This window comes from Formica exsecta, unplaced genomic scaffold (assembly GCF_003651465.1).
Source record: "Formica exsecta isolate Colony F162 unplaced genomic scaffold, ASM365146v1 scaffold149, whole genome shotgun sequence".
Taxonomy (NCBI): Eukaryota; Metazoa; Arthropoda; class Insecta; order Hymenoptera; family Formicidae; genus Formica; species Formica exsecta.
This window is the reverse complement of record NW_021848818.1, coordinates 963,294-977,453: the sequence shown is the minus strand read 5'-3', so window position 1 is coordinate 977,453 and position 14,160 is coordinate 963,294. Positions and strand designations below refer to the sequence as shown.

The following is a 14,160-nucleotide window of genomic DNA, read 5'->3' as shown; positions in this document are numbered from 1 at the left end:
ACGATCAGCGCAAACAGCATCATTCTTTTTCCTTCTCCATATCTCTCTCTCTCTCTCTCTCTCTCTCTCTGTGTTTTTCTTATTCTCCCTGTAGACGCGCCCCCATCGTTATCCCGTCGGCCGTCACGCATAATACTCGCCGACCAGCTCGAAATTCAATTTACATATTCATGACAATTCATTTGTACCCTGTGGCCCACTCCTTGGAGAAGGTCTTATTAATTCTCTGGCATGAGTCTCGCTAAATTCTCGAGTCAAGGAATAAAGAAAGAGAGACAACCCCTCCTGGTATTCGAAGGAGGGTGCAAAATTCATTTTACGGTACAGACTCTGTATAGGGTTGCAGAAGACCCGAAAATAGCATCAACTATTTGCAGAGTTATAGGATTCTTGAAGCAGTTTGCAATAGATTCCTCTGCAGAAGATTTAACTCTTTCCTTTCTGACTTCGAGCTTTTCAATGTACTAGAGATTAAATATCAAGATAAGTTTCTATCGAAATTAAATAAAACCACTTTATGTTAACAAAGAGATAACATTTCTAGTTGCTTAACTATTTTAAAATTAATTTCATATCTTCAACATTAAATATAAATACTAAATGCAAATTATTATTATTATATATATAATATATATATACAAAATTGTACAATGAAAGCATATACTTATATAATCGATTGCAAGATTCTCGGCGTGGGTTTTACTTATCCGCCGCCATTTGCTACTCTCTTCGTAGAAATATAGAAAATATTCTCGCCGCACAACGTATATTTGATAGTTGAGAAATCATTAAAAATATATATATTCCAATGTCGATATTAAGATCCTAATATCTATACAAGAGAGAGAAAATCTCTTTTTTTTTTATTATGTAAATATAAATTACAAATTTTTATAAAATCATACTATTTAAAAAATGATCTATTTTGTTATCGATTTTACAGTTTTTTTTTCAACATGATCTCTCTCTCTCTCTCTCTCTCTCTCTGTGTTTTTCTTATTCTCCCTGTAGACGCGCCCCCATCGTTATCCCGTCGGCCGTCACGCATAATACTCGCCGACCAGCTCGAAATTCAATTTACATATTCATGACAATTCATTTGTACCCTGTGGCCCACTCCTTGGAGAAGGTCTTATTAATTCTCTGGCATGAGTCTCGCTAAATTCTCGAGTCAAGGAATAAAGAAAGAGAGACAACCCCTCCTGGTATTCGAAGGAGGGTGCAAAATTCATTTTACGGTACAGACTCTGTATAGGGTTGCAGAAGACCCGAAAATAGCATCAACTATTTGCAGAGTTATAGGATTCTTGAAGCAGTTTGCAATAGATTCCTCTGCAGAAGATTTAACTCTTTCCTTTCTGACTTCGAGCTTTTCAATGTACTAGAGATTAAATATCAAGATAAGTTTCTATCGAAATTAAATAAAACCACTTTATGTTAACAAAGAGATAACATTTCTAGTTGCTTAACTATTTTAAAATTAATTTCATATCTTCAACATTAAATATAAATACTAAATGCAAATTATTATTATTATATATATAATATATATATACAAAATTGTACAATGAAAGCATATACTTATATAATCGATTGCAAGATTCTCGGCGTGGGTTTTACTTATCCGCCGCCATTTGCTACTCTCTTCGTAGAAATATAGAAAATATTCTCGCCGCACAACGTATATTTGATAGTTGAGAAATCATTAAAAATATATATATTCCAATGTCGATATTAAGATCCTAATATCTATACAAGAGAGAGAAAATCTCTTTTTTTTTTATTATGTAAATATAAATTACAAATTTTTATAAAATCATACTATTTAAAAAATGATCTATTTTGTTATCGATTTTACAGTTTTTTTTTCAACATGATTGTTAGTTCGTGAAATATTTTGGTTTATATCGCGCGAGAAATTCGCCTTTTTTCCTCGATTAAAATAATTTTTCTATCCGCTGCTTTTTTCCCATGTAGTATATAGAATGTATATGTTCTCATAAATATGAAATTCGTATTTTTTCTATTTTCCTACAGGGGTATCAATTTTTTATTAATATATCTATAATTAAACGTTTATCGAATGCCGTAATAAAAATATTTTAAATTAAGAGAACGGGAAAAAATTTAATAAAAAAAAAGAAAATTTCCATTTAGCGCACGATCCGATAAAACCAATGCTTGTTAAAGCCAACGTGGTTCATCAAAATAGACTGAAATATCATTGCCGTTACCCATGCAAATCTATCTTCCGAAAATCGTTATTTTGCCTCCGACGTGTGGCAGCATCCATGCTGGGCGAATCCATCGCCAGTGTTTAGAGACGCGTAAACCGCTGTCCTACAACGCGACGAGGGGAGAGGATGGAAGATTGGCCATGCGCCAAAACATCTTATCAATCAATAAAATTTTGCATTATGTAAAAAGCTAAAAAGGTCGACGACGGTGTTGCGAGACCACGATCGGTACGCCGCAACAACGTAGTAAACAGACTGGCTGGTTTATAGCATAACCGCCAGTATTCCGTCGCAAACTGTCTCCACGATTCCGTGGCGTGCCAATAAACGCTTGCTCTTGGCCGCTTATATACACGTATCCCGTCGGTTTCTGTCGCGTGCAGAGTGGCAGCGCCGTCTCAGCAGCCATTGACACGACACGCCGTAGCTCGAGGGTAATCCACCAACTTACCCGGAGATGCGCTCTCGTCACACACGAAGACAATTAACTTCGTGTTGCAGCGAAACCGCCCGCGGCGCGAAACCGCTGGTTTCGACGAATCTATTATGGATATCAAGTAGATCGCGCACACATTATATTATATATTACATATATAATTTATATATATAATTATATATATAATTATAATGTAACCACATTATATATATAATTTGCTTCTCCGCATGACAACGTTACGTTTCAGGAAATTTTAATTTCTCCATAAAATTGGATATTAAATGCTTTACACACTTCGACTCTGACAATCAAATAAAATCGGACAAGAAAATCTAGTCGACCTGTTTTCTTTCGTTACAATCTTTTCTCAATAAAAAAATTATTGAGATAAAAAATCGCTTATGCTTATGTGTGTTGATTGTATTATCTGGCGATTAATATTAAATATGCCACAATTGATCGTTTATAATCAATATATTTTAGTTTCACTAGTAGTAAACGATCCATCAATTATATAGAAGAATAAAAAGTAACATCCATATCTGTTGTTGTTTAAAAACTCATATTCATCTGGAATTGAAATCGCTCCTGGTTATATTTCTACCGTAACGTTTCAAGCGACACGAATCAATAATGACCTCATTAATATAATGTTTAATGGACACCACATACGAAGCTCTATCTATAAAACGCGCGAGCATATTTTGCAAATTTATTCAAATGCGAACGCATCCGAAATTCGGATCGCCATTACGCTTTTCTATCCCTTTTCATTGTCAATGTTATGTATCGAGGATAATCTGCGAGACTAAAATTTTTCGTCCGTCTGATTCGCAGGGCACACGGATTATCTGAGAGGATGCATGGCTGACATAATCTACAACGGCGCCAAAGTTATAGAATCCGCCAGGTCGAGGAGGGGCCAGTCGGAGGCAACAGCCGTAACGTGGGGTTGTTCACCGGAATTCGACGCCACGAGGAGCACGGAAGTCAGCTTCGTCGAGGACGGCGCCTTCGCCGCCATTCCGCGCCCCATTCCGCGCTCCGGTTCAAGGTATATACCAAAAGTACCGCTTTCCGTTGTAATGTATACGCTTCCATTTACCATCGCCGTGCACATTTACGAGACCGTGGAAAACGTAATTAAACTGTCACGACGAAAATCATATCATCTGCTTTATTTCGATAATGTTTATATCGATATAAGAAGGGGTGCGATATTCGTATCTCGTTAAACTATTACATCGAGCGCACTATTATTTAATTACTTTTATTATCATTGTTTATCATTTAGCTTTAAATTTGTTCAAAAATGATGCAAGTTGAAAAGAAATTTCATAGACATCATAAAACTCAACATTCGTGCAAGCTCGATTTATTTGTCTATTTTTTTTTTTTTTTTTTTTTTTTTTTTTTTTTTGCGAGACATATGTTCCAGTTTTACTCGACGACTCTATCGCGCACCATCGCGTGAAATAAATACGTTGGTTCACGAATCCAATATCTTATGGTAATGCCGCGGGAAATCCGTTTCACCGAGGTCGGCGGCGAGGTCGCATAACTCGCATTCCCCTGCTTGTATATCTACATCCACGCCGCATTCAAGCCATCGGTCAGAGAAGGCCTTTCATGTTACGCGATTCCTACCACTTTCATCTCTCGCGCAGCTTTTAACGAGCATTAAACCCGTGGGAGAGTTGTTAAATCGTCTCGAAAAGCTCGGAAACAACTGTTTCAATCGCGAGAGTTACGTTGTCGTAACTCTCGCAACGAGACAAGCAGCAACACTTTGTCAATAGAAACACTTTGATCTCTCTTTTCAATATAGAACAAGGACTTCGAGATGAGGACAGTCGATTGACTCGAAAGCTCATAATGATAAAGCTACTTAACGCGAATAGTCGTTTGTGGAATTAATACTATTCACGAAATACATAGAATCTTGGACTATCATTTTCACTATGAATATCGCAATGTATACAAACAGAGTGCTATTTTGTTAGATGATAAATTCATACAGCCCATATATAGAGTAATAATTTCATTATATATAAGCTCTGTTAACACAGAATGTATAATAATATTATATTATCAAATTTTAAACCACATATGTAAATGCATAATCCGGGAGGTTTTTATATTAATATTAAATAAAAGAAAATATGCACTATATTTGCTAGTGAGAGAAAGCTGACTTATAAATTATAACTGAAAATACATATGTACACAGCGTGTTTTTCAAAATGAGTTGAAAAGTTTTTAAGACACGTAAGCACGTCATTTTTATCTCTGAATGAATATATGCAAGCATGCATATTGCAAGTTTTCTACGAAAAGATTGCATGCATTACGATTTTGCGGATCTCCAGTATTTCTCGAAATATCTCAGAATAGAACCGCGATCTCTCCAAAGCTTTTGTTTCTATAAATTAAAAGCAACAGAGATGAAGAGCAGCGATGTTTATGTTAAAAAACGTACGTTCACCGTAAGATGCATTTCTAACAATATAGCAGAATATATTTCGCTTACAATTTATGTTTCTATCTTTTTTTTTAGAGGGGAGGGGGGAGGGGTATTAATCTTTCGCGCAAAAATGCAGATTCATTCCATGCTTCATTCGCGCGACTACTATACGAAAATGCCAAGCACGTCCGAGGAGACTAAAAACCTCGATGAGCCGAGTGTGTCTTCGCTACATTGTCTCCGCGAGAATTATTTAGAAGTGCACTAAGAAGCGGAAAAACGTTTCATTTTCACACGAATGCGGTGTGCATCGGGTAAGCGCGGTTAATACCGGTCTTCATATACAGGTGGTTAAGTCCTGGTTGCGCGCACGGTTTCACGTGTCTTGTGGGATCGCGGAAGCTCCGGACGTAAATACTCCGGCTCTTTTGTTGCCCCGAATTAAAAGCACACTACTTCCGGGTAGAGTACCTTAATTCAACACTTATCTGAGAAAATAAATGTTGGAACCTGTTGCGTTATACATGTATATAATCCGGCTAAAAGCTAGACAAAGAACTGGTCCGGTTTTTCACATTAAATGTTTGAGGAAAATTGCGATCTCTTTTTTCGCATGGCACAAGTATGTACGCACGATACTATGTCCCGTCGATAAACGGATAAGTAGATAGTCAGACGGAATCGAATAACTGTCTTCCTTTCCGCGTTCTACGTGAAGTCGATGGACCGTGAAGATTTCGACATATGCTCTTCGCGTTCAATTGATCTGAAAGATTCAAGTGCCACGTGTGTATAAGCATGGTTTGTACAGATATTCGAGTTATCTCTATTCAAACCGATAATTGCAATTTCCGTCCAACGTTTATCCGTTTCATCTGATTTATCGATTTTTTTATCAAAATTATAACGTGGAATTATTACATTTAGCGTAGATCAAGTTACATATAATATTTGTATACCATGTTGTTGTTTAATTTAAATCAATAAAGATTGAAATAGCCAAATGAAAAAGATTTCTTAAAAAATAGATTTCTCTTAATTTCAACCGCTGTAATTCTTTGAGCGTTTTATTTTCTTGAAAATCGATTGTAATTGTATGAAGAGCATTCGCAAACACACGGTACATTGCGCTTTCGAAACTGAAGCATTGACGAATGAGGAACGTAGAAACACAAACGGACCATACTAGAACATCCTTAGTGCATCTCCAACGTAAACAACTAATTGCGTTTACAATTCGTATAGGTACACGTTTGCTTACAACCGTTGCGAATTGTATTGGGTAGTAAGACACGTACTAACATATCGGGCATCTTCATTAATTCCGTTTAACAGAGTTAAACGATGACATAATTCCCGATAATTGTGATTCACGCAATTAAACTTGGCTCGGAACTTAATTATAATATGCGTGTGTCAAGAGACCTGCGGTAGCATCTCGTGCCAAATTTATATATTTTAACATTGCATATTAAACTTTTTACTATATCACTAGCGAAAAATGAAAAACATGCAGAAAATAAGGAAAGATTTGTGACAATCGTCGTGATATCAATGACAAAAAAATGAATATGTTGAGAATATTTTATGGTTAGAAAATATTGCTATAAAATATATTGATATTTATTATACAAGCTTTAGTATCTCGGTAGACATTGCTATTGTTATATTTTATACTATTATCGCATTCTGTTATATTATGATAAAAGTCTAGTCCGCATCTGTAACTGCTATTGTAGCACTTTGCTGTACTGTTATTTCAAAAGCAATGAATCCGCCCGCTGAAGTAAATAATCGGCTTTCGTGTTCGTAGCAGTCGTGGCGTCTTCGTGCACAAGATACGAAAATCACTCGTCCCAAAGTTTCCCGAGTAGAAGTCGACCGAGCGAAATTTGATTTGATTACAATTATAAATTCACGGCGAGCAATCTTCTCTTTTCTCTCTTCTACCATCGTTTGCATTGTTTCGTTCGTTTAACTTTAACTCGTGTTGCACGAATAATGTTTTGCCTACTTAATCGCGCTCTGCAATGAAATCTGAACATCGTACCGTTTAAGAAGCGATGATTAAACGGATAACAAAACATATAACTATCTTGTAGAAACAATATTTGTATAAAAATTTAAATGATCAAATTATCAACAAATTATCGAATTCTTATTACTGTTTTATTTTATATCCCTCAGATTCATAGAATTTTGCATATCTTGTTAAGATTTAGTTGCAACTCGATTACGGTTCGCTTTTCCAAAAGAAAGTCCGTTATCTCATTTCATAACGGAATGCTATAAATCGTTCGACTGCGTTACGCTCGACCAGTCGAGCGTTTTCGCGTTCGTAAAAGTTTCTCGTTCAGTATTTTTACTGCTTCGCTGCATCGATTGCAGCACTTGCGAATCGAAGAAATCAACCACGAAATTCTAATCTGATTACTAAGATACGCAATAGTATCGAAATTTTCCGCTATTCCACCGTCAACACTGTTTTAGTATCAACAGCATTACTCAGAAAGATATTCTCTCCACTAAAGCATCGTAAAATCGAACGACTCTGATTCGAACTCGGATATCGGATTCATCCGATACTTGTTTTTTTTCTACGGGATAGTAACGAAGTTTCCTGCCAATCCATTCTGACGATTCTTTGCAGATGGGAATTCGAGTTGAAGACTAATGCCGAGAGCGGCTTATTACTCTACAACACCGGACAATCGTCCCACGCCGATTTCCTCGGTATCGAGCTGTTCGAGGGTAAGATACGATTGCTGATGAACAAGGGAAACGGTCCAACCGAGCTAACACACGGCACCACGGTAGCTAATGGTAAATGGCATAACGTAATCGTGGATTTTAATCCGAGCGGCCTCGGTATCGCTGTCGATCATCACGAGAGAACCATGGCCCTGCCATCCGGCGGCAATCGTTTCCTCGATTTAGCCGACACCCTGTACATCGGCGGCACGGAACTGAATAAACGCGCCCGAGCCTTAACCAAGGGTCTCAGATCCGGCGATGTGAGCTACAAAGGCTGTATACGAAACATGATTCTCGACAACAAGGATCTCGGTTTACCGGACGTCAAGGTTAGTCAAGGTATCGTCGTGGGTTGCGTCTGGGGATACCCGTGCATTGAGGTCGATCCCTGCGTACCTGGTGCGTCGTGCATGCAGCTAGGCGTCAACTCATTCATGTGCAACTGCGACCAGTCGCTGTGCATCACACCAAATTACGAGGATTACAAGGTAGATCAACTTTAATCAAGTTTCAATGATGCTCCGCCCACTTGGCGAGGGTTACGTTGCGGTTACGAGTTAATTATATCACCGGCAACTAACGTATGGATATATGCGTGACTAACTTAGTCAAGATATTATATAGATTATCTTTTTAACGATTATTTTACTTATGTAATCAATATGTTAAGATGTTTAGCTCTATCCGTATAAACTTCATCGGAATATTTAATATTGAAGATTAAACGCACTAGATATTGCTAATATTTAGATAAGACTAATACTTGCATAAAATAAAAAGACGATATGACGTTTTTGCAGATCTATTCGAATACCACCCTGCCTGTAAACTTAGAAATTCTCTCGTTGAGCCCTCTACTAGTTTCCGAGGGGGAGCACGTGCTAGTAACGAATGAAAACATCGTGATGATACTGGATATTGCCAAATACGGTGTGGAAGAAACCGGCGTCGTTTTCACTTTAGTGACACCGCCAGTTTACGGAACATTGGCGTTAGACCTTTTAACATCCCGAAGCGATCACTCCTTTACATTGCAAGATATCAATCAAGCTAAGGTAATCAGCCAGCGATTAATTTATCAAATTCTCGAATTAACGTTAAACCGCGCTTAGAACTCCTCGGCTCGAATAGACGTAATTCCGGCGATGGCGACAATAGCCGCGATATTAGTGTCCACGTGTCGGTTACACGTGTGACGATAAAGCTCGAAATTGCCGAGGAGTTTGCGGGGACATGTGTAAGAGGCGAAACTCGGTCGGCGTGCACCTGACATTAATTAATATCAGGTGACTAAATGCGGCTTCGAGAGGCTGGCCGGCCGGTCGATCCCCATAGACCGTAGAAGGCGCCGTGGAAAGTCATGTGTTCTTCCAGTTCGTCATAGGACCACGCGCTGCTATACATAGCACACGCTGTAAGGACTAACTTTAGAATCGTTGGTGGCGGGAACACGGAGGGTCGGCCGACTTGTCGTGCACTCGCTCGCGCCTATACTCCTCCACTACTCCACACTCAATTTATCTAGCGACAGTGCCCTATTTATAAACTGCTCCGCCACTGCTCATTAATGGTTTTTTGTTAGAGATCATATATCGGCCGTTTTTTATCTACCGTCGCGCCCGTTCGCTCGCCGTTACTGCCAATTGCTTTCTAATCGTTAAAAGAAAAAGGGGGAGAAAAAGCTCGCATCTTCCCTCTGTCTCGACTCGGATCGACGCCGGGGACGACGCCCACTCGATATGCTAATCGACGACCATCGACTTAAACCCCGGTCGCTCTAATTAATTTCCACCGCGGTCGATCTCGAGTGTTAGATCAAACGCCAGAAAGGATAACACGAGTCGGGTGCTCCGATCTACTCGCCCATGATTAATTCTGATTCCATAGCATGACTTAGTGTGTGTTTGCCGCTCGAGGTTCTCGTGGAACGGCAAGCTATCGCAAGTTAAAGTCCACACGTTCCTCGTTGTAAGGTTGTCTCTTAATAATATCTACGATACATGGCAGATTACTGACACTCGCGCGATTTCTTTCGTATGCAAATTTACATTGCGGAACAATGCAAATGCAGAAAACGCAACTATTAACGCATCGTTTATTCCCTTTACGATTCAGAGAAATATCTACTAAGGAACATTCAATTAAAAGTTTAAAAGTTTTCTCTAAATTAATTTTTCTATGTATTATGAGAGAACCCCGCATTACGTTAGATAGGATGTTGATTGCATTATCCTTACGATAATTGACTTGCCCCGACAGATACAGTACATGCATGACGGTAGCGAAACCACAGAGGACAGCATGATTCTGGAATTGACATTGGTGGCTGGGACAGGCTATACACTCCCAGGATACCTCCAAGGACACCTCAGGTTCCCCCTTTACGTCAATGTCACTTCCGTCAACGACCCGCCGTTGTTCGAGATACCGACCGTGAAAGTACTGCGTCTGGCCCAAGTAAGGCATAAAAATAAACTGTATAAATTCCCTTTTTTTCTGGCTTTTCATTTCGAGGCGCTTATTTACGCGATGTATTTTTTTCTCACTGTCACTGCGCTAATTCGAAGCACGTCCGATTTGACCGAAACAAAACCACCAGTTCACGCTACTCAACTAAATCAATTAATGAGGGCCGAATGAAATAGTAGCTTACTTGTGGCTCGTGCATCTTCGTAGAACGTGGCAATTTAGCAGCAGCGAAATCGATTTAACTCGCTCGCTCTTCTCGGTCATCGCTCTTAATTAACCGCGCGTATAAGTTCGAGGGTATGCATGCGCATATATCATGTATGCGCGTAACGAATGTTTCTTTCATATATCATATGGATGCATATTCTCGGAACAGGAATAATCGCGATATGAAGACAGAAATTGTAATTGCGATTGTAATTTGCGGTGGATTAATCTCGTCTACGCATATATCGAGCTGATCCCGATATGCTAACAATGCTACAGTTATTTCAGCAAATATTGAAGTTCTAGTAAATAATTCTAACTGTTAACTGTTAATTCTAACTCTCCAATTGTAACCAATTGTATATTATACATAGATTTTATAACTCGCAGAAATATTATAGATAATAAATATATAGATTGACACACACAAAAGAACGTGTGTTAGATATTTCTTAATAATATTGAAATAAAAACAGGATTTCTTTAATATCCATATATATCGATTCATCTTTTTCAATTCTTCGATTACAGAAAACTGATTGTTATATAAATTGAGATGTATATTCGCTATCTCGCCTGATGCGTTTTACGTCAGTGCGAAAACAACGGCGCAATTTTTCGCCGATTCGCCGCGTTTTTTCATTCAATATGTCTATACAGCATTCGCCGGATGTAATTTCATCAAAAATATGCGAAAAACTCTGATATTCGCAGGGTACAAGAAAAACACTGACCAAGGAATTAATATGGGCTATAGACGCCGACACCCCGTCGGAAATGCTGATTTATACAGTTTTACGAGCGGATACCGACGCTGGACACGTCGAGAGAGTTACTTATCCGTTTCGACCTATCGACACATTTACGCAGGCTGAATTAATGCAAGGTCTCATTGCCTACGTGCATCGTGGAAACGGTAATGACTCATCATTATAATCGCTCAAGGCGCATTGTATCTTTTAAGCATAGCATATTTATTTGTCTTTTTGTTTCGTTTTTACATTCGCAGGGTACAAGAAAAACACTGACCAAGGAATTAATATGGGCTATAGACGCCGACACCCCGTCGGAAATGCTGATTTATACAGTTTTACGAGCGGATACCGACGCTGGACACGTCGAGAGAGTTACTTATCCGTTTCGACCTATCGACACATTTACGCAGGCTGAATTAATGCAAGGTCTCATTGCCTACGTGCATCGTGGAAACGGTAATGGCTCATCATCGCTCAAGGCGCATTGTATCTTTTAAGCATAGCATATTTATTTGTCTTTTTGTTTCGTTTTTACACGATTAATTTTTAGTTTTAATATACACGTAAAGACACGATAATATACTAATGTCATATTTTATCAAAAATTTTTGTCGATCTAATATATTTAATCTTTCAGCTAAAACGAACGCGATGTTGAGCTTACAAGTGAGCGACGGCATCGAGAGCAGTCAACCCGCGTACCTGCGCGTATCGGCTTACCCATTGCAAATTAAATTGACACACAATACCGGTCTCGTCGTAGTGCACCGTTCGTTCTCTTACCTGACACCCGCAAATCTATCGTTCGCCACGAATTCGGATGACAATACGATCGATATCCGTTACGATATTATCTCACCGCCACATTATGGTGTTTTACAAAAATTGAGGGATATCTCTAACAGCTGGATGAACGTCGAACATTTTACAAACCGGGACATGGAATTGAACACTGTTCGTTATCTTCATAACGTCGGTAGCCCTAATCAGGACGAGTTTAAATTCCAAGCGAGCGTGCGCGAAGTGAAGACGCAGCAGATGTACGACTTCCGTATTACCTTCATCGATCTTGAGCTGAAGGAGACCAGAAGGATGCCTGTTAATCTCACGGACATATCGAACGTCATTATCACGAGCAATCACTTGAGATACCAGACGAATCCACTAGTTACATCGCCGAGTAAGATCGTCTTTACTCTTACAATGGGACCAAGATACGGCGATCTATTTCTGTCCGATCGTAAACTCGTGCCAGCTAGTACCTTCACGCAGGAAGACATCGAGGCCAGCAGATTAAACTACCGTCTATTCAAACGATCTTATTCTAATATCTTCGACGAAATAATGTTCAAGGTTAATGCACCTCAGTGCGTCGACATACACGCCAACTTGAAATTCCGATATTATCTTGGCAAGAACAGCAAATCGCTGGAGGGCGTGGAAAATTTGAAAGTTGACGAGGGCTCGAAAATGCCTCTGAAGATCACACATGTGAATCCGAAGGAATATGATGTATCCTCTTTGATGTACAATCTTACAATAAAACCAAATCATGGTTGGCTCTCCATCGCAAATAGCTCGAGATCGCAAGGACAAAAGAATGTCTCATCTTTTACATTCGAAGATGTGTTGAATCAAACAGTATATTATGTGCACGATGATTCCGAGACGAAAGAGGACTCCTTTGAGTTTGTGGCAGTATCTCTGGATTCCGTGGACTTCATGTACGTTGGAAAGTTCCGAATTGAAATTATTATGAAAAACGATAATCCACCGGAACGAACAGTTAATAGAATTTTTCATGTTGTATCAAAAGGCGAAAAATTGATAACGAACAAGGATCTCGCTTACATAGACAAAGATGTTGGTACTCGAACAAGCGAACTTATTTATAATAGAAGAGATACCCGGAAAAGCGGAATATATAGAGTGACTAATCCTTCGGTACAGATACGCGACTTTTCGCAACAGGACATCGACAACGGTATTATACTCTTTCGGCACCAAGGGGATGAACGCGAAAAAGTTGAATTCGGTATCACCGACGGTCACTTTTACAAAATCGGCGCTCTTGAAATTCAAGCCAGTCCACCCTATATCAAATTGCGTGAGAGCAACGGTTTGGTTGTCCAATTTAACAAATCCGTGGTGCTCCAGTCGAAAGAACTTGAGATAGAAACAAACGTATATTGCACAGAAAAAGACATCAAGTACACTGTATGGGAGAGGCCGAAGCATGGTATATTGCTGAAGCATAATAGAGAGTCGAATACTTTTACAGAGGATGATTTAAAGCATGGTATTGTGTCATACAAGCATCTAGGTAGTTCCATGACAAAGGACGTCTTCAGATTTAAGGTGTTTGTTAAGAGTGCAGAGGCTGAAGGTGTGTTTGTGATCAATGTCTATCCGGAGAGTTATTGGGAGTCGTTGGTCATCCAAAATAACGAGACGATATTCGTCGAGGAGGCTACGAGCATCCTGCTAAGTCGGAAGAGTCTCGAGATAATGCATCCTAAAATATCATCGACCGAAATTGTCTATTTCGTGCGAGAGTGGCCGCAGAATGGCTACCTAGATTTGCAGATCCACGACGAGCACAGCGAGGAGATGAGGGAGGAGTACAGCGGCAACGCGGTAAAACATTTCGAGCAGAGTCTGATAAACGACGGTCGCGTCTTTTACGTTCAATCGGTGATTAATCAAACGAGCGATCGTTTCGTTATAGATGTTACCAATGGTATCACGTGGTTACGAGGTCTGAGCGTGAACTTTGTGATCGTGCCGGAAAAACTCTATATCGAGGCGAAGAGCTTCACCGTTGTAGAAGGGAAGAGC

At 39.3% G+C, this 14,160-nt stretch overlaps 1 protein-coding gene across 1 annotated transcript in view; it reads left to right on the top strand.

The window, feature by feature from the left end:
- Positions 1–14,160, top strand: part of LOC115246405 (chondroitin sulfate proteoglycan 4) — a 38,225-nt gene that overhangs the window by 17,517 nt on the left and 6,548 nt on the right. Inside the window, exons 4-9 of the mRNA XM_029825214.1 lie at positions 3,511–3,727; positions 7,788–8,379; positions 8,692–8,946; positions 10,151–10,348; positions 11,282–11,483; positions 11,960–14,159. Of these exons, the coding sequence (XP_029681074.1) occupies positions 3,511–3,727; positions 7,788–8,379; positions 8,692–8,946; positions 10,151–10,348; positions 11,282–11,483; positions 11,960–14,159 (3,664 nt within the window). The remainder of the gene's footprint in view (positions 1–3,510; positions 3,728–7,787; positions 8,380–8,691; positions 8,947–10,150; positions 10,349–11,281; positions 11,484–11,959; position 14,160) is intronic.